Source organism: Amphichorda felina, assembly GCF_050947745.1.
Source record: "Amphichorda felina strain 45539 chromosome Unknown scaffold_2, whole genome shotgun sequence".
NCBI classification, from domain to species: Eukaryota; Fungi; Ascomycota; class Sordariomycetes; order Hypocreales; family Bionectriaceae; genus Amphichorda; species Amphichorda felina.
Genome location: NW_028145048.1, coordinates 2607720 through 2632094, shown reverse-complemented (window position 1 = coordinate 2632094; position 24375 = coordinate 2607720). Strand labels below are relative to the sequence as shown.

General features: G+C 54.9%; 6 protein-coding genes across 6 annotated transcripts; 2 read left to right on the top strand and 4 right to left on the bottom strand.

Moving 5' to 3' along the window:
* Positions 1-455: 455 nt before the first annotated feature.
* Positions 456-1899, bottom strand: ACO1O0_002381 (HAD-like domain-containing protein; the record flags this gene model as incomplete). Its single annotated transcript, XM_083191851.1, has 2 exons — positions 456-1452; positions 1637-1899. 2 exons carry the CDS (start codon positions 1897-1899, stop codon positions 456-458), a joined length of 1260 nt encoding a protein of 419 aa, XP_083053065.1.
* A 3053-nt stretch (positions 1900-4952) lies between these two features.
* Positions 4953-5768, bottom strand: DHG2 (SDR family NAD(P)-dependent oxidoreductase; the record flags this gene model as incomplete). Its single annotated transcript, XM_083191850.1, has 1 exon — positions 4953-5768. The coding sequence occupies one exon, from the start codon at positions 5766-5768 to the stop codon at positions 4953-4955; it is 816 nt and encodes a 271-aa protein (XP_083053064.1).
* Positions 5769-7912: 2144 nt separating this feature from the next.
* ACO1O0_002379 (enolase C-terminal domain-like protein) lies at positions 7913-9446 on the bottom strand (the record flags this gene model as incomplete). The annotated part of the gene is made up of 4 exons (XM_083191849.1): positions 7913-9000; positions 9077-9225; positions 9288-9321; positions 9380-9446. 4 exons carry the CDS (start codon positions 9444-9446, stop codon positions 7913-7915), a joined length of 1338 nt encoding a protein of 445 aa, XP_083053063.1.
* Positions 9447-11116: 1670 nt separating this feature from the next.
* On the top strand, positions 11117-14018 carry ACO1O0_002378 (transcription factor domain-containing protein; the record flags this gene model as incomplete). The annotated part of the gene is made up of 3 exons (XM_083191848.1): positions 11117-11289; positions 11620-11644; positions 11718-14018. The coding sequence occupies 3 exons, from the start codon at positions 11117-11119 to the stop codon at positions 14016-14018; spliced, it is 2499 nt and encodes an 832-aa protein (XP_083053062.1).
* A 454-nt stretch (positions 14019-14472) lies between these two features.
* Positions 14473-14970, top strand: ACO1O0_002377 (acyl-CoA N-acyltransferase; the record flags this gene model as incomplete). Its single annotated transcript, XM_083191847.1, has 1 exon — positions 14473-14970. One exon carries the CDS (start codon positions 14473-14475, stop codon positions 14968-14970), a length of 498 nt encoding a protein of 165 aa, XP_083053061.1.
* A 246-nt stretch (positions 14971-15216) lies between these two features.
* On the bottom strand, positions 15217-23522 carry ACO1O0_002376 (uncharacterized protein; the record flags this gene model as incomplete). Its single annotated transcript, XM_083191846.1, has 4 exons — positions 15217-16371; positions 16428-22826; positions 22882-23472; positions 23514-23522. 4 exons carry the CDS (start codon positions 23520-23522, stop codon positions 15217-15219), a joined length of 8154 nt encoding a protein of 2717 aa, XP_083053060.1.
* Positions 23523-24375: the final 853 nt, after the last annotated feature.

The following is a 24375-nucleotide window of genomic DNA, read 5'->3' as shown; positions in this document are numbered from 1 at the left end:
ATAATTCACGACACATCGAGGTTGAGAACTGTCCAAGCAAGCTCCCAGGGGACGGTGTTGTCCCCGTAGCAAGCTGTTTCCTGCTTGGAGATAAAGACAGTCTCAAGTATGTCACATTGCGGAGTGAGAGGAAATAGTTTCGACATGTCGAAAAGACTCTATTGAAAATGTTGTGATGTGATGCTCATCAGGGGTATAAGGGGCATCATAAGAAAGACAATTGTCTAAGAACCATAGCCTGTCTCGTCTATGTTCTATCGCGCGCGATCTTGGCCACACGCATCCGATTGTATCCGTAGAAAGATCCTACTGGATCTCGACGCATACTGTGACCGTTCGTAGTTCGTTTCCCGTTAAATGAGATATTGAAAAATAAACAACTCCGTGTCCAAACCCAATGCCATGCTATCGAAAAATATTGACAAAAAAGAGAAATGCGTTGACTCGCGAGAGGCTCATACGGTGATGGTGCCAGTAACCTCATGGTCAACAATAGAGGCAGCGTTCTCAGTGATCTCGACGGTCCCCTTGAGAACATCCTGTTTGAGAGAAGTATCACCCTTCTTGCGCATCTCGCGGTGCAAACCGTGATTGACAGCATCGAGGACGGTGTTGACCGTGACACGGGGCTTGTAGGCGGGCTCAGTGCCGTCCTGGTAGACACCCGTCTTCACGAGGATGCTGTACCAGTCATTGTCGGCCTGCTCGTTGACGGCGTTGGTGCCGCGGATGTCACTCTCAGGGGTGTCGCCGACAAAATAAACAGTCGAAGGGGGAGCGACGAGGCCGTGCTCCGTGTTGCGCCACTGGGTCATGAGGCGCGAGGCGAACTCAAAGGTGGACACCTGGGGCTTGCCAAATGCGTGGGTGCGCAGCTTGCCTTTGCCGCCGGTGAGGTCGCGGAAGGTGACCTCGAACATGCGGCGAAGAGCTCCCATACCGAGACGGACGTGTTCGTGGGCGGCAGACCAGACAACATCGTTGTGGGAGAAGTAGAAGGGAGGTCCCTGGTCAAAGGTCTCGCAGCGGGTACCAAGACGTCCGCCCTGGGACATGGCAAGGTCGAGCATAATCTGGATGTCGCCAGCCCAGTCGCGGGAATCGGCAAAGACGAAGACGGCATCGATGACAACGTCGGTGAAGTCGCGCTCGCGGGAGTTGGCGTGCTCCTCGGGCGTCAACTTGCGGAAGGGAGTGGTGGCTGAGTTGTGCTTGATGATGTCCCCGGGGGTGACGACGTCCTTGAAGCCGTAACCCTCAGCGACCTGACGGCACTTCTCGCCCTCACCACCGATGACGAGGACGGTGCCATAAGTCTCCGCCATCTCTCTCATAGGGGTGTGGCCGCAGATGAACTGGCCGGGCTTGATGTCAACCTGGAGCTGGCGGGAGAGATCACAGCATCGCTCTTCTTCCGTCTTGCCACCGCCGTTTGTGAGGAAGATGTGAGGGCTGCCGAGTTTGTTAGCATAGTGTATCTTTGTACAACGGAGTGTCTTGAAGGTGGTTGGCCCAGGACCCAGAAAAACTCACGATGCAACCCACAAAAAAAGGCCACGATGCATCGTGAGTGTCACTGGGTCCATGTTTGGGGCCAAACGAAAATCCGGGGGTGGATCATGGGGGATCAACATACATTTGCACGCCATACTCGTTCTGACCGTTGAGAACCTTCATTGCCTCGAGGGCCTCCGGAATGGCTTTGCCGCCACGGACGAGGACGCCATCAATGTCAAAGGCAAAAACGAAGGAGTCGGCGACAGCCTGGTCGAGGGGGGCAGAGATGGGGGAGGCGGGTGACTGTAGGCTGGCGAGGCTGGCGCTGGAGCCGCTGGACTGAAGCTCAGGGGAGCTAGGGGCACTGCCGCTGTCGTCGTCGAGGTATCGGTGGCCGGCCATAGTGATGATATGTGCCGGAGTAGGTGGTTTGTACGTGTGCGTGTACGTGATATGTGGTGTTGTAGATGTGTTCAGGAGCTTCTGGTGGATGGGGCAGTGGGCACAAGCTTTCTTTTGAACTCTAGGGTCTTGGTCTTGTCGTTAATTTGTTGATGGGAAATAGGATAAAGAAGAATAGCTACCGTCAAGAACGGTGGGAGATATGGGGACTTATATATCTGGATGCTGGGCAGTGTTGGGGACATTGGTTGATGGATGTACTCCCCCTGGGTCTTGAATTGGACAGATTTTGTGGTCCGTTGCCAGGGGCATATGGATCCAAGTGGGAAAGACAATCATGATGAAGGTTGCGTGCGGCGTGGTTGGCAAGGTTGGCAAGTAACAGGCCGGCATCATACCGTCGAGTCAGCTCCATTCATGGTTTGTGGCGAGGCATTATCCACTTGGTGGTTCCACCCGCCCAAAACCCTGAACAAGGCCGAGGATAATAGACTTGATGTCTTCGATTGCCATCGGAGATGAGTCGTTCAAGCACGCGGTGTTGCGTATTAGCAGTGAAAAATCGAGTACGGCCCGTGGGTTGTGGGCCTGTGGCGGCGCAGGTATGACGGCGTCACGGCAGCAGCATGGCGGCAGCCTATGACGGTAGCAGTGCTCCAAGGCACATCCGAAGTCTATTGAGCCTCTTGCGCACAAGGCGTCAACGTTGGCTCTACGCGCGGCTGGGGCGGTGAATCTACCTTACACTCACTATTCGTACTCGTAGCAGGTACGGAGTACTTGCGAAGTAGTGTTCAGCATTCCCCTGCCCAGGTCCCCTGCCAACCAACAAGTACTCCCGGTTGAGCGGCGACTTGGTGATGCTGGTATAGTGCCGCTAGGAGCCGGCCGAATGGTACTTTCGTCTCGCATGAGCGACATGTACCCCGTAATCGCGAAACACTAAAGGCAAGCGGAGATTCTTGGCCCCAGCCCCTTGGCATCTCCAGCCTGGCGAGGTTGGCGCGATGAGATTGCTGAGGCTGGCTTGATGATGCTACGCAGCTGCTGGGTGGTCGAGCGAATCCTTGGCAAAGGAACTCGAGGAGGGGCAGCGGCGATCTGGAGGGGCAGACGCCAGGGAGACCATTACTGGGAACCCCTGGGCGTCCGCACCAGCGCGCGCCAAACGGCCAACTGCCCAACTGATACGAATAGGGGGCTGCCCGTTCGGTGGTGATGTTGTCTGACGTCGGACGGTCTGAGGCTCTTAGAGAGGGATTTGGAGGGAATGCACGGCGCCGTCATTGGGCCACGCCAAGCAGGGGTTCTCTGCACATGGGGCTTGGCAGACAAACAGTCACTGTTCATCACGGTGGTTCCTTCTCTTAGTTGCAGACGGTGGCCTCCCGTCCAACACCTTCCTCCCCTCCAAGCCTCACAGTGTCGGACCGGAGTCCACAGTGACGTCATATTGCCCCACTCTCCGGTCCGAAGCCCTATCAGCCGCTGTAGACGGCTCCGCTGTGGGTCCATATCCGGCAACACTCGGGTTGAACGGGGCTCGGTGCTTCGGTGCTCAGCGCACCTGCCGCCGTCCGCTGCATGTTCGAGCATGTCGAACATGTTGACCATGTCCAAATGTCACTACCCACCACCCAGCTGCTGGAATGGTACTTCGAAGCTATGACCTTCCGAGACAGGCCGTTGCTTCAGCTTTGGACGATTGTGATCCTCGGGCCGCCTCCTGTCCCTGTTGCGTACTGCTCTGCGGTATTTTGCCCGCAGGGTACACACCAATACATATGCCGCTCGGCCTACGTCCGTGACGGTCGATTTTGGGTGCTCGATTTGCCTCGGAGACGGTGACGGCCTTGCGGCCGCAGCGCCCAGTAATAGCCAAACGCGGCTCACATTTTTTGTCATCCCTAATCCATGAATCCTGGACGTGCTCTGCAAGGGATCCCGAAATTGATGGGGCTAGAGAATATTTCGATTCGCCAAAGATAACCATTTGAGCTGTTTACGTGAGGATCTTGGTTTATGGGAGGATCTTGAAGATCTAGATCTCTGCTAATACTATGTAGTAGACGGTGGCTATAGGGAGTGATCACTTAAGTGTGCACCCATCATTCGCCAAGCTACCGTCACGATTCATTGTTTTGTGGGCTGTCTGTAATACTGCATGATAGGGAGACTTACCGTATGTTGATATCATGGCGCGTAAACGGCCACTGTTTCTAGTGGTCCTGACGGTGAGACTGTCGTTCGTTCTGTCTCGTCCGTTCTAGGCACACCTTGACACGGACGACGGCCTCACAGCCTGACGGTACACAGCCCTGCAGACATGGGGGCGCCTGGTCTCGGCATCCTCCCCAACGTTGCGACTCATCGGCGGCGCCATAACACCCGTCGATGATTATGGCCCGTCAATGCGACGGATTGGATGAGTTTTTTTTTTCTTTCTTTCCTCGTCTAAGTTTCTCGCGTCGCCTGTTGGTTACATCTCTCGTCATCGCATCACCGTACAGCAGATGGCAGAGACATGGATCCAATCCAGCCGTTCCTCCATCCTATCAACCCCGTCCCATCCAACAACCACACGCAGATGTACATATCCTGACACACCAGCGCCATCCCTCACGCGCACCCCGACCAGCCAAGCATCACTGCCAACGTTGTGCGTGAGGGACAGTCACCGATAATACCTTGCTTTCCCATTCTGGGCCAACTTGCGCATGCCAATGTGCATCCATGCGGGATCAGCACCCTACTTGCAAGCCTGGGCTGGGCTTATCAAAGGACAAATGTCCCTCACTTCACATGTAAAAGCCGCCAGCAACCATCCACCCAAGGGATCATTACTCTCGTTTCCGTATGGGGTATACCGCCGACTCAGTCTCACGCTCGACACTGCATGATCGAAGTGGATCATATGCCGTTGTCTCTTACCACGATGATGATACATTGCGCTGGGTCCTCGATTGATTGTCTCACTGCTCCTGGTCCTTGCTTCCGGCCAGACATGAAATTGACGCGTCGCACGGGAGGTATGCTCGAATTTCTACTTGCTATCACTGCAAATTGACAAAAAGCCCCCCGTCCACGAGCAGCTGCGCGCCCGTCACGTAGCCGCTCAGCTCATCGCTGGCTAGGAAGACGGCCGGGCCGGCCAGGTCCTTGGGCACGCCCGTCCTACCCAGCGGGATCCGGCCCTCCATGTAGGCCCTCTTGTCGTCATCGTCAAGGTCGTGCTCGTTGAGCTGCGTCTTGATGGTGCCTGGCAGCAGCGCGTTGCACCGGATGCCGTGCTTGCCCAGCGCGACGGCGGTGCTCTGCATCAGGCTCAGGACGCCCGCCTTGGTGGGCGTGTAGTGCGTCTGGCCGCCGCCGCCGACGAGCGCCGAGATGGACGAGACACCAATGATGCTCCCGCCTGGCGGGCTCTGGTTTAGAGCCATCTGGCGCGCCGCCGCTTGCGTGACGTAGAATGCGCCGTCGAGGTTAGTGCGCACTGTGTTGCTTAGCAAGTCTGGCGACAGCGATAAGAAGTCGGCAAAGGTGCAGATGCCAGCGTTGGAGACACAAATATCCAGGCGCCCCGAGGGTGAATTCTCGACTGCCAGGGCCACGAGCTTCGCGCCCGTCTCAGGATCTCGCACATCACCCGTCTGGTGCACCAGGCGACCGGCGCTGGCGTCGGCTTTTTTCAGGGTTTCGGCCTCTGTGACGAGCGAGTCCAAGTGCAGCTGATCCTTTTCCAGACCCAGGTGGTTCACAACAACAGTGGCACCTTGACGCAGGTACTCGAGGCAGATGGCACGGCCAATGCCCGTGGTGCCGCCCGTGATGATGGCCGTCTTGCCGGCAAGAACGCCCGTCAGAGGCATGATGATGTCAACGCCTCCTGGTGGACGAGACTATGTGGTAGGTGGTGACGCGCTGCTGCTCGTATGGATATGTAGGCCGATAACAGGATAGCGGATGGAGGGGCGGGCGGGGTCTCAACACCACCCTGCTCAGCCGTGGATGATGGCTTTTCTTGTTAAAAGGGAGCACGGGAGAGAGGGGGGGGGGTTTTATTCGTTACGTAGTTGCGCGAGGGATCGATGATGGCGAGGAGATGAGCTGACCTTTGCAGCCAGTTTCGACGCGACAGGAGGAGACGAAAGGTGATGACGGGGGGACGCCTCAAGAAATGTTGGAAATGGCGGCAGAGTGGTGCTGAAGGCGCGAAACGGGAGGATGGTGCAAAGTGCAGTGGTAAAAGATGACCTATAATCAATAAACACAACGGCGCACGCTTAGGTAGTTGGGAGCTGGGATTTTATGAACGAAATCAACCGCGCAGCGATTCCCGCATCAATCACAGAATTGCATCTCGGAGGGGTTCACGACGTGGTGCAACGAGAGGGGAAGAGGGGAACTGTGGGAATTTCAATGGAGTTGATGGGCGCCAACGGGCTCTCACTACCCGAGGCTCGGGGGGTTTTGTCGCGAGCGGGAGGGCTGGTGGAAGGACAAGAAGCCTCCCAGGTCGTCACCGCTTGACTTCGATTGGCAAAGAGCCAGACAACACCAACGGGTGCATCGTGAATTTCCCTGCAGGTGATAACCACGCCGTCGTCTCCAAACCCCACGTGGCAGAACACTCCGCGGCTCGGCATGGACCGGCCACGCAAGGGTGATGATGGACAACGGTGACGATGCGATGACCCCAGTCCCCAGACTCCCAGTCGGTGAGACACCACGGAAGCTGGGAAGACGGTATCGTGAGTCTTGGCGGGTCGACCCAAAACGGCGAAACGCTGGGTGGATGGCGGGGCTGGCTACCGTTAACCCCGGGCTCACGATACCTGCCCTGGTGCAGCCGCCAGCGGTCCACAGGGCTACCGTCTTGCCTGGGGCATCGTGAGCCTCACGGGGGAGTGCACCCACGACGCACAACACCGCGTGAACATATTTACAATACCTACAGGGTGGAACCCGCTCCACGATGCTCGATGCCCACGATCCCACAGGGCCCCAATCTGGGGTACCATGGTAAACACATGTTGTTTCAATATTAGAGCCGATCTAAAGCTGCGAAAGTCTTTTCCCGTCCTGTTCGGGGCCCGACTCCCTCAACGACTCGAGTTCAACTTTGGAGGAGACAGCACGACAGAACATTTCCCGACGGGGCTTCTGGAATTTGACATCCATTTCAAAAAAAAACTAAAACAGAACTTGCATAAGATAGCAAACAGGGACTCTGTAGGAGATACTATTTAATCGATTGCTTGGCTCTATGGTCCACAGCGTCATTGCCAGACGAGGCCTCGTTCACCCGAGCTGGACATGCGATGACGTTAGGCACGTGACCTTCTTCAACCCACCTTATCCATGAGGAGGATCCTCGAACGCCCTTGCGAACTGTAAAATATAGTGGAATAAGTCATTCGGTGGCCGATTTTGATTCTTCAAAGCTCAAATAACTATATAATACTCCAATAGTGCACGTGTTCAGCACTTGCAGACACGACGATGCCTGGCTGGTGACGCTCGCCAGCTTCAGGGTAGCATCCTCAACAGTACCTAGTCGCCTGTCTGTCATATACATCAAGCAAGACCATGATAGAGACCGCTACAAATGGACCTGGGTAGCGAGTTTTGCGTTGTATTTCAAGCTAATATGTCTTCCTGGTATGACGTTGGGCACCACCCCCAAATCCAGGGCCGTAGACTACTTTATTCGGGGGATTGTCTCTACCAACGCTATTTGTTAACACGACTATATATTGAGCACAAGTATTCATATAGCCATAATGAGAATATAAATATCACCACAAAATATACATCAATATAGGGGAAGTAAAGATACCAATATCGTCATAATAAGCACTGCATTCGATGGGGCTTGTACAAATGATCTGGTAAAGCCCATCCAGCTTCATTCTATGGAAAACGAGAAGCTGGTCACAAAATCGTTAAACATGCCCAACCAGCCGTCATGGACCCGCAACTTATATACTAGAGGCTCTACATTTTCCCAGTCTTATGATGACGCCGTGGTCAGCTCCTCAACCTTGTCAGCCAGGCTTTCCACCACGTCCTTCGTAGGCTCATCAATTTTCTTGTCCTCGACCTCCACGCTCGGTGGGGTCAGGGCCTGCACGGGAGGAGGGTTGAGCAGATATGTCGAGGGAATCATCTTGGCGCGAGCGGCGGGGTTGAGGGTGAGGCCGAAACCGGGCTTGTCAATGTCGGCCGTCGTCAGGTACCCCTTTGTAGGGATGGGCTCGTCCAGGAAGAGGTCTCCAAAGACGGGGAGAACGCTCTTGCCGTCGGGGGAGTTGGCAAGGTACTCCTGAAAGGGCGTGTTGGGCTGGGAAAAGACAAAGTGGTAGCTGTACGGCCCACTGGCATGGGGCACGACGGGGATGTCGTAGGCGGCGGCCAGGGCGGCGACCTTGAGCAGCTCCGTCATGCCGCCCAGCCACATGACATCAGGCTGGATAATGTCGAGATTGCGGCCCTCAACAAGCTTGCGGAAGCCGTAGCGTGAGTATTCATGCTCGCCGGTGGTGAACTTGACGGTGGGGTGGGCGCGTTTGATCTGTTCGAAGCCGTCCGTGTCGTCGGGTGACAGGCACTCCTCCCACCAGTTGATGTTGAGGTCGGCGCATGCCTTTACCAGCTCGATGGTGTAAGATACGTTGAGGCTCATGTAGCAGTCGACCATGATGGGAAAGTCGGGCCCAACGGACTCGCGGTGTTTGCGGAGGAACTCGACGTTCTTACGCAGCCCAGCATGTCCTTCGTCGGGGCAGAAAGGCAGGGGAACCTTTGCACCCCAGAATCCCATATCACGGGCGGCTGGGGGCTCGGGGCCCGTGCAGTAGAAGTCGATACGCTCCTTGGTGGCGCCACCGATGAGGCGGTATACAGGTTCGTCTCTCAGCTTGCCAAGGAGATCCCAGAGGGCGAGGTCGATGACCGAAATGACGGCGACGGGAAGTCCCTTTCGTCCATAGAACATGGAAGCCCGGTACATCTGCTCAAAGAGGAGGTTGGTGTTGCGTGAATCGGCGCCGATGAGGAAACGCTCGAAGTGCTGGTGGACCAGCCAGCAGCCAGGAGGCCCTGCAAAAGCACGGTCAGTGAGAACTGATGTTCCTCTCTACCCCGAAACATTTCGTTCCCTGTCAATATTTCTCACCTCCAAAGCCGGTTGCTATTCCGACGGTACCATCTGCAGACTCAATCTCGATGAGGAAGGATCCAAGTACATTGATTCCCCAGCTGGTCCGCGACTTGCGGTACTGCTCCCACCTTGAGCAGGGCGTCGAGATATCCGAGTCGATGAGCCTGGAAGGGATCAGTTTCTCTATCCTGGTACTATCGTGTTCCCATCTTGTGGCAAGACATACCAATGACCACCCTTGACATTGTGATAATCGCCACCTGTCAAATGCTATCAGTTACAAGCCCCCAGCACTGCACCCCGAGAGGATGGTTGTACCTGAGCCTACTCCTCCGATGACGTAGGATCTGATGGCCTTGATGGTGAACTTTGACTGAGGCGCCATTGTTGCTGGACCAGTTGAGAGGGGAAGTGGCGAGGTGTGGGAATTTGGTTGAAGGAAGGAAGGGGAGGGGAGAGATGGACAAGCCGGAAAGATGGAAACGGAACGGGGAGGTCAGTCTACGAGATGGGATGCTCGAGTTGAAGAAGGTGGATTGGGAACTAGGGAAGATTAGGATTCCGCTTAGAGTCCCATGGATGATCGCATCGTGGAGCCAGCGAGCTCCCGGTCTGAGGCAGTGGGGGATGGAGGGGCACGGTGATGGGCGGCACGATGGACTATGTCGGTGGTATTTGACCCGACAAGTGCCCATCTCCAATGCACGGCATCTCCACCATTGAAGACGGCAGTGCGATAGCCCAACGGGAATGCCGACAAAGATTGGGGATTCTCTGATATATATCCAGCATTATCCAATGGGGGACACTGTGGAGGGATAGGGTGTGCCTCACGCGTTGATCAAGAGTTCAGGATACGGTCGTTTCGGACTGGTGTCTGTCCCGTCGTCGGATCCGCTGCGTAATACCATTATGTAGTACATACCTACTCGTATGTAAGTTGAGGTGCCGGACTTCGGTGGAAGGCTTGGACCGACTGGACCGAAAACCCGAGATTCCACATGTCGTGGCAAACGCCATTTCCATGTGACCGATGTGGAAAATTTCGATCGCCGAACAACAGTATGCGATGCTCTTGGATGTTGCTTGTGGATGGGATTTTTCTGGCAGCTGTCCGTTGCTACGAGTACACTTGACGGTGAAAGGGGTATCAGATGTTTGTTGTAATGGGACTGCTGACAGCACACGGGCCACTCACCTTGCAACTCTCCTCAACATCATCAGTAGCCGGAATCTGAACCCTGATTGCCCGATTACCCGATTATGCGCGGATCCCCGGGTGGTGAGGCCACAAATTGCCGGCTCAGAGAGGGCCTGCGACCGAGGGCGACAGGAAGGGCGACAGGAACGCACCAATTCTGGCAAGTCATTTGTGGATTTAGCAGCTTCCCCCGCCTCTAGACTCTAATAGAGCTGTGGACTGTGAGTCGCTAGTGCCTCGGTTACCCAATCACATGCTCTAGAAGGGCCCCACCTCCTACCTCTCCGCATCCGAGAAGAGCCCTCTGAGACTCTCCACAGTCCGCGCATTGAGCAGTTCTGAGCAGTTCTGAGCACTCAGTGAGCACCGAGGAACCTGGAAGACACCACTGGGCACTCAGCAGGCAATGCAGGAGCCTCTGGGGAGCTTCGTTGCCGGTGGGTGGATTTTGCCCATCTGCAACCCCAAGACCGTGGCAGGGCTTGTCCTGTCTACAGTCGGGCCACCACCGCAGGCAAGCAGGGAACTGAAGAAGAGTTCCTCATCTCCTTGCTCGCCTCCACTCTGCACCACTTGAACCCTTCTCCCCCCCGCTGCCCATTGTCCCGAGTCGACTTCGCGTCTCGGTGAGTTGTACTGCCAGGCACCGCGACACGTCCCTCCCCACCCTTCCAAGGTCGTTTCTCCGGACGAGCAAACGCCCGAGCCATCTGACGACGTCTGACGGCCAGAGACTGTGTCATTCTGCCTTGGTCGCCTTGGTCGCCTTGGTCGTCCTGGTCGCCGTGGTCGCAGTGGAGGGTGTGGCTACTCCTCCTCAGCCTCATCCTCGGGGCAAGTAAGGCACCGAAGCCATGCAGAACGGACGACAACGATATGACGACCGGCGCTCCTCTCCCTCGGCCTCCGTCGCGGACGCACATCACCCCCTGGCCGAGCCCGAGAGCGACTACCACAGCGAAGATGACCAGGACAACACCTCTCGCAATGGTGCGGGTACCAAGCGCAAGCGTCCCATCTCTGTCTCGTACGTGCTTGTGGCTATTCCTTTGCATTTGCATTTACCATATTGGCGTGCCATGTCTCGGCCATTTTGCTTCCAATTCCCACTTTTGACCCCGATCCTCTAATGCTCCACCCTGGTCGCCGACTCGGAACCAGTTGACCCCCCAAGGCTGGCTGCCTTCGGCGTGCTTTACCTCATGTCGCCAACCTCATCGCATTCCCCCGAAGTAGCTCGGACTTGTTCAGAGTGTGACTGCTCCAGTCCGCCGAACAGGGGGCTTCCTGTTATTTTCACTACTGCTTCTAGTCGCGCTGCTATTGCAAAGGATGAGACTAACACCCCTATTCCTAGATGTGAGCTGTGCAAGCAGCGCAAGGTAACTCTTCCCATGTTTTGAGGTCCATAAGACTGCTGGTACGATGCGCTGACTACCACTTCCACATTTCTAGGTGAAATGTGATCGAGGTCAGCCATCATGTGGCTGGTGCAGTCGCAATGGCGCCTCCTGCGAATACAAGGAGCGGAGAAAGCCTGGTCTCAGAGCGGGCTACGGAAGAGAACTCGAGCAGCGTCTTGACAAGCTCGAGGAGATCCTAAGGTCACACTCTGAGATTTTACAAGCGTCCGTCTCTTCGTCTAACAACCACACCCAACATGTCGCGGGTAGCGTTCGCCACAGCAATTCGAGCATCCCTAGTGATCAGGGCACGCCCCGAGATGCTGCCCCTATCTTCAGACCTCCTGATCACATTCGCCCTCCTCAGGCTGAGGCAGCTCTTTTTATTCAGAAACCCTCCTCGAACTTCACTCCCAACCCCCAAAACGTCGAATTCGGCGTACCCCCGACACCGGGCATCGGCGATGGCTTCCAGTCTCATATGCATATGTCCAATGTATCTGCGCCTCCCCAGATGCCTGGTATGCAACCGTCCGCGGCGGCGCAGGAATATTATGGTGCGAACAACCAGGGGAACCTTCAACACTCGCCACCGATTCCCATCTCCCAAAGCTTTGGCCCGCCATCTCTGGATCAGGACATGCCCCCGTACGACCTGCTGTACGCCTTGGTGGACCTCTATTTTAAGCACATAAATACCTGGTGTCCTATTCTGCACCGCAAGACCACACTTGACTCTCTGTTTGGACCATCTACATTGCAGGAAACGGATAGAATTCTGTTGCATGCCATCGTGGCCACCGCAATGCGCTATTCAACCGATTCGAGGCTTACCGAGGAGCGGAGACGGCACTACCACCAGGTTTCGAAGCAGAGGGTTCTGTTGTATGGCATGGAGAACTCATCCGTCAAATCGCTCCAGGCGTTGGTGATTCTTGCCCTTGACCTTTGTGGCTCTAGCAATGGTCCGCCGGGCTGGAATATCATGGCCTTGATCACTCGGGCTGTGGTTCAGCTTGGGTTGGCTGTCGAGAGCACTTCCTTTAGTGTCTCCCCGAATTACACTTCCATCTACACACTCCGTGCGATGGTACTTCCCGAACCAAGGGATTTTATCGAGGATGAGGCCCGACGAAGGCTCTTTTGGATGATCTACATACTCGATCGTTATGCCACCATTGCCACTGCATTTGAGTTTGCGCTGGATGACAAGGAGATTGACCGCACCCTGCCCTGTCGTGACGACCTCTGGATGAAGAACCAAAAGGTTGAGACGAAATGGTTCAAGACTAGAGACTACCACGAAGACTCTCCAGAGTATGGAATCAACAAACCGGAGAATATCGGCGCATTTGGCTTTCACTGCGAGATCTTGAACATCCTCGGCCAGATCCACGACTTTCTGAAGCGGCCGGTCGACATCAGCGCCTTGACTGATGTGGAACAGTGGCAACTCAGATACAAGGAGCTCGACAATATGCTTACCTCGTATAAGTTCTCATTGCCTAACGAATATGGGAACATGGCCAAGCTGTTCCAGCCTGGGAGTAAGAATTTGAACTGTGGCTGGGTCATGCTACATGCCACATACCACTTTGCTGTCATCCGACTGCACTCGTCGGCGGCATATCCGACAACAAGGTCGCCCATTTTCACACCATCATACAGCGCTTCACAGCGATGCCATGGAGCGGTAGAGAATATTGCGGCGCTGGGCGAGTTTGTGATCAATAATGGCCTCTTGAAAAAGCTGGGCCCGCCCTTCGCCTTTACGCTGTGGGTGGCTGCGCGGCTGCTTCTGGTCCACGGTTCGACAGTCGAACGCAAGTTGTCGCCACAGATATCTTTCTTCGTTGAGACACTGCGGGAAATGGGGCGTTACTGGCCTGTTGCTGCTCGGTATTGCGAATTGCTGTCGCGCGTTCTTGACGAACATCGCGATAGTGAGCGCCAAGGGGACGGTGCCACACCGAGTTCTGTAAAAATACTTTCCGACATGCGGAGGACCGCGTTTGATTTGGATTTCCTCATCTCGCGCCAACCGAAGCAAGGTACAGGGAACCCCAGTCGGCTACCGAGCGTAACACCGGCAAGGACACCAGCGCCGAACGAGCTGGAGTACCTGGATGTGTTTGACTTCTTCAACGTTCCGCGCTTGCCCTTTGGAGGCGAAAATACTGTCGGTGTTAACCAAACGCCAGGGCCCGGAACTGACATGGATACAGCCAACGGTCAAGCGGCACAGCCACCCCCAGGACCTGCCAACGAGTTCAACATTACGAATTTCATGGTTGATGCCAACAGCGACTGGCTTTTCAAACAGGAGGGAGGGAAATTTATGACCCAGGGATGATGAGCCTACTGTTGGCATATGCAGGCATGGAGAAGGGGGGAAAACCCATGATTTGGATTTGGCATGGAAAAGAATTGACGAAGATGACTCACTTAAGTATATACCCTTGTGTTTGGGAAGATGGAATTGGCGTTGCGTTGATGAAGCGTCCGGATACGTGTAACTTGATCTTTGGACACTTGGAATTTATATTAGTACAGAACTAAATATACATTGAGGTTCAGACTGATCCCGAAGCGGAGCTGGTCATACTGGATCGATACTGTGAGTTGGGCTGCCTGTACCGTTGCTAATATAGCCAACACTATTTTAGGCCCCGAGGACGGAGAGGTGGAGGAGGACCCCACACGTGTGACACATTTCCTCAGGAGCCTTCGAGGGGGGTTCTTGACAACAACTCGAGGCTTTCCTCGGGGCTATTCGCACATAGAAACACTCATCAACAAAACGGAAAATGGACGACCACGGTCGGAGGGTCCCCAAAGGCCTCACCATTGCCAAGGCAAACGAAGAAGACATCCCCGCCATCAAAGCGATGGTCGACTCGGCATACTCCAAATACATTGAGCGGATCGGCAGGCCGCCGGCCCCGATGAGCGCGGACTGGAAGGGGCTCATCCGCAGCCAGGGCGCCTGGGTGCTGCGAACCACAGAGGGCGAAGGTGGCCAGGTCGTTGGGGCCGTGGTGCTGGGCGTCGATGCCGCCTCGAACTCGATCAAGATCAACAACCTGGTTGTCAGCCCCGCGGCTCAGGGACGGGGCTACGGCAAGATCCTGATGGGGTTTGCAGAGGACACGGCGCGCGCAGAGGGGCGTCCTGCGCTGACGCTGTTTACGAACCTCATGATGTATGAGAACCTGGTCCTGTATCCCAAGCTGGGGTTTCACGAGACGGGGCGGCGGACTGAGGACGGGTACGATCGTGTGTATTACCGCAAGGACTTGGCATAAATCTTCGGCCTGTTTGGGGCAAATGACCTTGAGGTTCTCGGAAATATGGCAAAGCAACCCGCCGCGTTACTCGAACGCGACAACCGACTGGTGTTCTGAAGCGGGTTTTCTGTGGTGACCCCAACCTAAATGGGCGTTGTTCTAGGATGGATCGTATGTGATCAAGGTGGCTAGATTCAGACTTGGCTTTATAAATTTCAATTTCATTACCATACGCCGCTAGAGTACAGAGAAACCAATTAATAATTATACAGGGCTTACAACCGCATGGCGCCTCTGCTTGCTGAGCCTTTTGAGAGGCTTCTTCTCGTTTCCAGTGCCATCCGTAAAATCCTGCCATCGCGGAGAGACGCCAGGAGTGGCTCCTCGGATGGAGCCGTCTGTGCCCACCTCTTCTATATCCTCATACCCCTTACGCGTGTTTTCAAAGTCATCTTCCTCCTCCTCTGCATAGCGCAGGGGCTGTGGGACACCAAATCTGTATGTTTCTGCGGCCACCGAGCTCAATGCCTCATCTCTACGCATCTGGGCAAGATGCCACTGGATCCAGTACATTTGCTCATGCTCACGCAGATAGCGGTTGCCGTGGAAGCTGTGGAGAACGACTTCCCGCGAGAGGAGGCCTAGGCGGCGACGATCCGCTGACTTGTCGTACATGCGCTGTGTGAGCCACTGGACGTCGGAAGGCATGATTTCGTCTGGAAGTGTGGCAGCTGATGCGGCAGCCGGATCGGTTTCGGCCTCTTTGGTGAACTTGGCCCACGGCCCCACCATGCTCAGGATATTGAGTTGTGCGCGTGCCAGAGCCAGGGGGTCATTGGGAGGAACAACCTCGCCATAGCGCTTGTCCTGATCCTGAGGGTCCGTCATGACCAGCGCCGTGGCGCCGACCTCGGTAGCCACAATGGGCACTCCAGCCAGGGCAGCTTCGCCAATGGCTAGGGGGAGCCCCTCGGAGATGGACGAGTTCATGAACAACCATGCGTCCTTGAGGATCTCCTTTGGCTTTCCGAACCCGGCCAGGATGACCTTGTCTGACAGATTATTCTCCACAATCAGCTTGGCCATCTCGAGGGCATAGGAGGGCTGCCTGTCCTTGGCCCCGTAGACGACGAGCTGGTAGTCCTGGAAGCCGTAGCGGTTGACGATGATGTCGGCGGCAAGGATGGCCGTCTTGATGCCCTTGATGAACTGCACATTGGAGAGCATCACGACTGTGGGCTTATCCGTGCGCACCTTGTCAACGGGAGTAAAGGACTCCATGTTGCTGATTCCGTTGACAATGGGGTCGATACGGCGGTTGAATACGCGCTTGCTGCCCATCTGTCCACGATCTGTGCCAATTTCTGCTTCCCACATGCTGGTATCGTAGTGTAAGCAGTCGTTTGGTGGTGCTGCGGTCTGCGAGGAAAGGGGTTCACTTACGGGTTGAATAGAGACGTGCATGGCATAATCACGTCGGCGTGGAAGTAGGCTAGTCGCGTGGCCAGCCCAATGCCGGAGAGAAGCATCGACTGAACCGAGATGGGCAGCTCACACTGCGCCGGGCTGATGTTCAAGCAGCACTCACGCCATAGAATGGCGTGGTCCCAGATGCCAAACGTGACACCGCGACGGTAGCGTAGGATCATGCCAAAGAGACTGCTGATACCATGGTGCGTGCTCTGGAACACGCGCGGGCAGTGATCAGGAATCTTGACCGAGAATATGAAGAAGTATGCGAGGTAGATGCCTAGAGCCTCTCGAAAGTCAGACATGCTGGGCCTCTCGAGCTCGAAGCACGTCGAGGGGTCGACAATGTTGGGATCATTGTAGGGGATCAGCCATGCGTCGACCCAGGCTTCCTCAACTTCCCTCGACTCCCACGTGCGGCTGTAGTCCTTGTGCTCGTAGTACGTGGACATGGAGAGGACGACGTTGCTGAACTTGATTAGGTCTGCGCGTGAGTATCTCCTTGTGCGGGCTCCCTTGACGAAGTCCTTGAGCAAAGGGATGAAGACACTGACAATGTCTCTCTGGACGTCAGTGTCGCGCACTTTGTCGTCCACCTGAGACTGAAGCAAGTTGTCAATGAGTCCATGATGAGCCGTTTTCCTATCCAAGCCCCAGAGCGGCAGCAGTTTGAGCGACTGGACATTCTTCTCGACCTGGAATCTCGGGATCCCATAGTCGTTGGCACATTCTGCCAGGACATGGTTGCGAATGGTACTGTGGCCATTGACGAGGTCTCTCCTGCAGTTCGACACGCCTCCAGGGGCTTCAGGCCAGCATCCAATGTCGTTGAAGATGACCGACACTCGGTCCTCGGTGTCCCTGAAGCAGTCTTCGGGGCGCGTCGTGACCTGGGTGGCATCTTTGCCGAGACCCATTGCGTAAAGATCCGAGGGCTTGATGGGTAGGAGGCACATCTCCGAGACATCGGTCTGGATCTCAATAGCCGACACAATTTGGTCAATGTGCTTGTCTAGGGCCCGCTTTGCGCTGTGCAGGTCTCCCCGATCGCGAGCTCGCCAGTATTCACGAAGCCGCGGCTCTTCCCGTAGAATGAGCTCGTCGAGCCAGCAAGCTGTGGGAGCGTCCATATTTTCAGACGTTAACCACTCGTTCCAGAGCTCTGTGCGCAGATGCCATGTTGGAATCGGGTGGTAGACTTGTCTTCCCCACGAGGCCACATAGTTCATAGGGTTCATAAAAGCAAAGAATGACGACTTTCCGAGCGCGTGCCTCCTCATCCGTTGGACCTGGGCCTTGCTGTGGTAGACGAGGAGGTTATCCGAGTCAAATGACAAATTGTTCGGTCGAGTCAGGAAGAGTGGCTCCTCAGCAAAGACCGTAGGAGCCCTGGCAATGGCCGTCTTGCGCCCGTCCTCCTCCTCGAGGAAGGCGGTGATGAGAGGGTCGCGTCGGTGTTTGTATTCCACCTGGGTCACGTAGGTTTTGTCCCCGACAACCTTGACGAGGCGACAAAGTTTCTCAGAGGGCACCCAGTCGTAGCCAGCAAAGTCCTCATCGTTCAGAGGAACACCCCAGAAGATCGATATCATGTCTTCTGAGATAGGATCTACCTGCTTGAAGTCGGCCGACAAGACGTCGGCGTTCCCACGAGGAGTAGCCTTGTAATGATACTGGAATGCAAACTCCTTGTCACCAATGGTCATGGTACCACGGTGTATGCGGCCGAACTTGTCGTAGAACCCAATGGTGCGAAAGTCTTTGTCGTTGACCTCCTTTGAGACCGGCCACTTGGATCTCCGATCCGAGTAGTTGTAGGTAGTGGCTAGGGTGCCGTTGTCTACTCGAGCTTGGAGGCGAAGTTCCTCGTCGTAAATGGCCTTGAAGAGAGCCGGCTTGTCCGCTGGTGCCTCAGTATGGGCCCCATCGAACACAGCCAAGACCATGGATTCGCTGTTGTCGCAGGAAGAAAACCCAGTAACAGTCTTTCGAGGCAGTTCGACCACAATCCGATTGCCCTTGACCTTGCGCCGAGCTCCTTTTTGGGCAAGCCGCGTAATGCTGAGTAGTGACGGACGGTGGTAAATGAGAATACCGTAGAGCCACAAATTCTTCGCGTGCCAACAGCACCTCCAGATGAAGAGAAGGAAGGAAATGATTAGTTTGTTGAGGTACACATCTTTCAAGCAGTACCAAAGCTCACGTTCGATATCGGAACCAGCACCAGATATGATGGCTACCCACTTGGCAAAGGTGACGGCTACCTTCACAGGCCATCGAAGCCAGTCTTGGAGCAGAGTCTGAGGACGCCGCGCGCGGGCGATTCTTACAGACCTCAGAGCGGCTGTTGGTAACCTCTGTGGTGCGCCAGTAGGGAATGAGACAGCCCCCTGGCCCCTTTCTAGGACCTTCTGGTAGATGCGCAGGCACAGTCCAACGTGGAAGTCCACAGTTTCAATATCGATGCCGTTGCTGTCAACCCACTGCAAGAGATCGCGGGTAGCATCGACACGATCTCCACTGACACGACTGACGATGGCCCGACGGGCCGGTTCCGGCATCAAATCCCATTGAGAATCGACTGGAAAATCGAGACAGATATGTTTCATGAGCTCGAGATTGGTTCTGCGGGCAATGAGACTAAGGGAAGTTTCTTCCTCGAACGCAAGCTCAAAGTCCAGTCTTTTAGATATGGCTTGAGTTTCATGAAGAAAGTGCTCTGCCCTCACAGCTCGGGCGTGAGACATGCCGAACTCGGCACAGGAGACGTGATATAGAATGGACTCTGCCACTAGATTTGAAAGGAGATGCTGCCACGATGATCGCTGAAGCTCGTTATCACCGAGGACGCCTACCACTACCTCCAGGATTCCGGATTTAAACTGGCTGAAGGAAGAGATGTTTTCCAGGCCGGTTTTGACAAAATGATGCCGGCTGACGACAGTGACAACAACCCGGCGGTCTGTCCACATTGTTGTCGCGGTCCGCAGGAGCCCTTCAGACCAGGGCGCGTTCTTGGAGAACAGATTAGGAGAATCGAGGCTAACACGCAAGAGCTTCTGAACCTCGCGGGCCACAAATGAGCCGTCTTGGTCGGTGACGCTGGTCCCCCTGATATTGCGAACTTGGGCCTGGGTGATATTGGCCTCTGAGCTATTACTCTCTGTGCTTAGCCTCGGTTGGACATGAATTTGCTGTGTATGGTCCTGTGAACTGTAAGGCGTCTTCTGACGAGTCGATGACAGCGATGGAGATGACCAGTCTTTAAAAGTCCAGAGAAAGGTGCCAGTCGCAGCCAACACAGCGGCAAGGTTCTGTGCAAGTATCTCCGAGTACAGCCAGCCTGCTGTTGCAGGAATAGCACGCAGGGTGCAGCCGACCACAAAACCAACCGCCGAGGACGAGAGGATAATGGTGATGTGGGCGCGTACGTTGGTTGTGAAGCAACGGTTGAACTGGAAGAGGATGACGCAGGTGTATCCCAAGGCGTAACAGTAGTAGAGGATTATGGTCGCCGGATTTTCCACCAGCAGCCACATGAGGATAGTGCAAAGGCCAAAAATACCAGATATTTTGGCCAGGAGCTCTAGGAGGGCCCTCACAAGCGTTCTGATGCGCCTTCTTTCCCACTGCCTGGTCACCTCGAGGGCATGTTCGTGATTGATCAGCTTCTCCTCCGAGAGCTTGAAACTCACTTCCCAGTACTTCTGTAGCGTGGCGTCCAGCAGCATCACAGACGCGCAAAAGTAGAGGATACAGAAGCAGATGCCGTACCGGGATCGGGAGTCGACATACATACTGGGCCGGGGCAGCCTGGCTCCCATGACGATACTGACCCAACGATCCATAAGGGCCACCAAGAAGAGACCAAGGTTCTGGCCCATGTCGTACTTGGCAAATCGGAACAGCATAAATATGTTGTGCTCCTTCAGCCCTCGAGATAGCTGCTTCTGCTGTTTGCACGACTCTCCGAGCTGGGTGAACCAGGAGGTGCTGAAAACCTCGAGGGGTTTCCCACTGGGACACGTCTTCTTGAACAGCCACTCCACATAAGGCATTCCCTCCGCAACGGTGGCGACAAAGGTGCTCTTTGCGGCGCCTGTCCTGTCTCCTCGCTGGTATGACGATACGGCTCGTCGCAAAGCCTCTTGAGCATCCTTGCTTTGATGTTGCTTGCCGTCTTCGTCGTCGTCTGTCTCTGGGGCCATCTTCTCCTTGTACCATTCAACAACATCCTTTTCAGACATCTTTGGTATCTTGTGCATCCATTCGGACCACTCAAGGCAGAGTCTCCGATAGTGGTACAAGGCCAGGAACAAGAAGGCGTATGCCACCAGTAGATATATCTCCAAATCGTGTCCATTGACAAGCGAGGAAAGAAGAGGCGACACAAGAAGCAGAGGGATCGTTCGCCAGAGGACAGTGCGCCCTGAAGTGATGGGACTCTTGAGCTGATGCATCGTGGCCATGACACCAAGCAGGTTGAAGTAGGTGGCCATGAGGATCATATAGGCCACAAACACCAGGCCTACGGGCACCGAATACTCCACCGAGAAGCCAATGAGTCCACAGACGGCAACGATAAGAGTGAGAATGAATCCACCCGAGAGTCTCTGGATGTGGAAGTGTATCATATTGTCGTAGGCATAGTTGACCAGGTAGTAGTTGCCAATGCTGCCCACCCAACCGGTCACGCCAGCTGTCAGGAGCAGAGAGATCAACAGGGCAAGGCCGGCAGCCTGAAGATGCTCGGTATCCATGAACGCCGTCATGAAGACGCCCCGTCCAAGGAATGATAGCAGAAGGATGTCCACAATGGCCGGCAGGCAGAAGATAGACATGGCACTGAGTTCTGTGAACCGCTTCTTCCACATTTCCAGCTTCTCATGACTGGTGGCGGTCCGTTCAGGTGACTTGTCATCCTGATCTTCGCTGCTCCCCGCTGGGCTGGGTTCGGTCTCGATGTTTGCATACATGGACATGATCTCGTTTCCTTTCCTTGCCCCAGGGCCGGGAGGATTCTTTTCGAGGAAGGCCTTGTAGCGGTTGTAAACAATCTGCCCTAGTCCACGAGGGAGGATTCCGAAATAGATCTCGCACTGGGATCCAAGCACCCAAAGCTCCGAAAAGACGGCAGCTTGGTCCGGCTGCGACAAGAAGAACGGACATCTGTCTGTTGCCTCAATGTACACTTCTTCAAACGCGACCCGTCTCAGAACGTTCAGGAAGACGAAAGCAAATAGATCTGCGTTTACATCGACATAGTATTTGGAGTCGGCATCAGGGTCCCAGGACTCAAGGAGGGCATCCGTCATCGTGTTGAGGGACTCTCTGTCACCGAAGAACAGAGCGTCTTCCACGATGACGGAGACCGAGTCGTATAGAGCCACGAGATTATTCACGGTGGGCAAAGCCATTGCACCTTGGCGCACAAAATACGCCAATCTCAACCCTAGAAGCTCCCTGATTTCCATGGAGCGATCCAAGACTCGGTGCGCCACTGTTTGATGCCAAGAATATTGTGAAGTGTCCTCTAAGAGGGTCCTGCGACAGAGGCTAATGATGGCATCCCCGAAGCGGTGGGGTGTCCCCGACACACGAATTTGCTGCAGTAGACTGAGAGTTTCCGCATGGCTTGACCTTTCAATGGCTGTCTTGAGACTGATGGGAAGGTCTGATTCCCCACCGCCGAGCTTGTCGACGCGTTCAAATAGATGCTCTAGGTCAAATCTTTCTGCTCTGGGCACTTGATGGTGCGCCAACCAGGTATGAAGAATTGTCGTTGCGTCGTTTGGGCTTTTGAGGGAGATGAAAATATCAACCAAAGGACCGTCGGCCTCGTCCCTGGTGCGTGAGACTCCCCAGAAATGGGAGACACCCTCCGGAACCCCGAATCCGGTATCCAAGCCCTTGTAGATGACGACCTGTTGAGATTGAAGTCCTTCGATAAGGGCAAGTATGAGATCGTGCCCGTTGGTGGCGTCAACTAGTCGACGGTATGACACAGCTAGTCGATGTACTTCGGCACCCGTGAGGGGTTGGAGCATGTGTAGCTCCTTCAGGTGCTTCTGTGTCTGGACCACCGCGTCAAAATGAGATACAGTTGGTTCTGTGGTGATCGGAAAGCACCCTCTGGATGAAAGCTTGTGACCCTGGCTTGAATAATCCCAGAAGTCTTGCCTTGGAGGCGCTTCCCTCAGGTAATCTGGTGTCTCAAGGAACGTCTCGTGCTCCGTGCGGATGTCTTCCAGGTCAGGGGTCAGGCTTTGGTGAAGCAGGAGTTCAGACAGGCGGGGAATGAGGGTGCCCAGACTTCGAAGAGGTAGTGGCGACATATCATCCGCAGCGTCTGGCGCAGGGCCAACCCATACTTTCCTGGACTCTGATGTCCAATACTTTTGTAGCTGCGAGTATCGTTAGTCCTGTATCCTCTCATATAAGCTGGAGTGAAAAGTTCACCTCGATCACCGGTGCTCTGCGAAGGTATTCAAACCCACTCAACGTCTGCGAAGCATCCTTGACAGCGGACGGGAGCCCTTCTCCAGCAGTACAAGCAGGGCCATGCTCAATGATGGCTCCAAAATGCTCTGCCAGCTTGACACCCCGTCTTACTACCGAGGGATGCGGACGCTGCTCCCATAGTTCCAGAAATCCTATCAGGAACTCGGGCCGATCCTCCCTCTCCTTGCTGCACCTGGCCATGAGCTCTCGAAGCTGCCTAGAACGGAAGTAGTCTCTTCGTTCACCGCTCGGTAGAATACAGGCATTTTCGACAATGACACCGGCCGCTAAGCTGATATTGGCGGAGCTCCAAATGCCCCAGTCTTGGTTGGCAACAAGCAAGACCGGTACACTCTGCAGGTACAGCAGCTCAAGCAGATCGTTCAGCAGATCAGATGACTGGAGTGCCGTACAGCGAAAGGCAATCCCTGATAGACCGGCTTTGGCGTATATATCGATTAATTTGGTGGAGGCATCGGTGATGGCTTCAGCGGTCAAGGTTGAGTCGTTGAGAAAATCTATGTCGATACCAGCAAAGTTGATTCTACCCTCGGGGTTCGATGGTGGAGATTGGGAGGAGCATGAAGCACTATCTCCATTATTGAAGACATCTGGCCGAGGGATCCCATTGTCCGGCTGAACATGGGCTCCAGAAAGCCTTTCAGGTTCATCATGGATTCCGAATGATCTGGCAGACTTGAAACCTGCCAGTGAGGGAGCCGCATCTGCCCCCTTAAACGGTATACGTCTTTGGCGTTTTCGCGTTCTACAAGTGCATCTGTTAGCACTCTATCTACAAGAATGATCTCGGATCGGACTTGCGGTTTAGTTTTCAATAGTTTTGAGCGCCACCATCGCTTAGCAAGGCTCAAGAGCAGAAAAGCGACAGAGACAAGCAGAGCGGTGGCTCCAACAGCTAGATTCAGTAACCGATGCCACGGCTGGGTTGAAGGGTCAGAGGGTAGAATGCTGTTGCAATAAGTCTGAAACCTAGAAGGCTCACAATCCGCGATTGCTGGATCATTCGATCCAGGCTGGAAAAAGGACGCCATGCGATAAGGACGTGGATGCGATTAGTTACTGGGAACGAATGACGGCGATCACGATGATCGATGTGGAGATGTCGAGCAGGACATGGTGCCCCAAAAAGCAAAAAGGACCCGACGCTGTCAGATATTTCTGGAGCACAGCATCGTGAAAGCGAGTGGCCCAGGAAAAGCTTCTCTGAGTTTAGAATTGAACTTGTATGCTCCAAAGCTCTAGTGGCAACCAGGGGCCATACGCTCAGACTTGGAGCACTGCCATCTTTCGGATTGACCGCACCACCCAAATCTACTACGTTAGGTCCTCCATCCACAGACCGGACCCGAAATGGCCCTTGCTCCAGGCCTTGGCTTGCGCCATAGCGTGATGGCTGTGAATCGGATCCTCCAGGTGCTGCGAGGTGGCAAT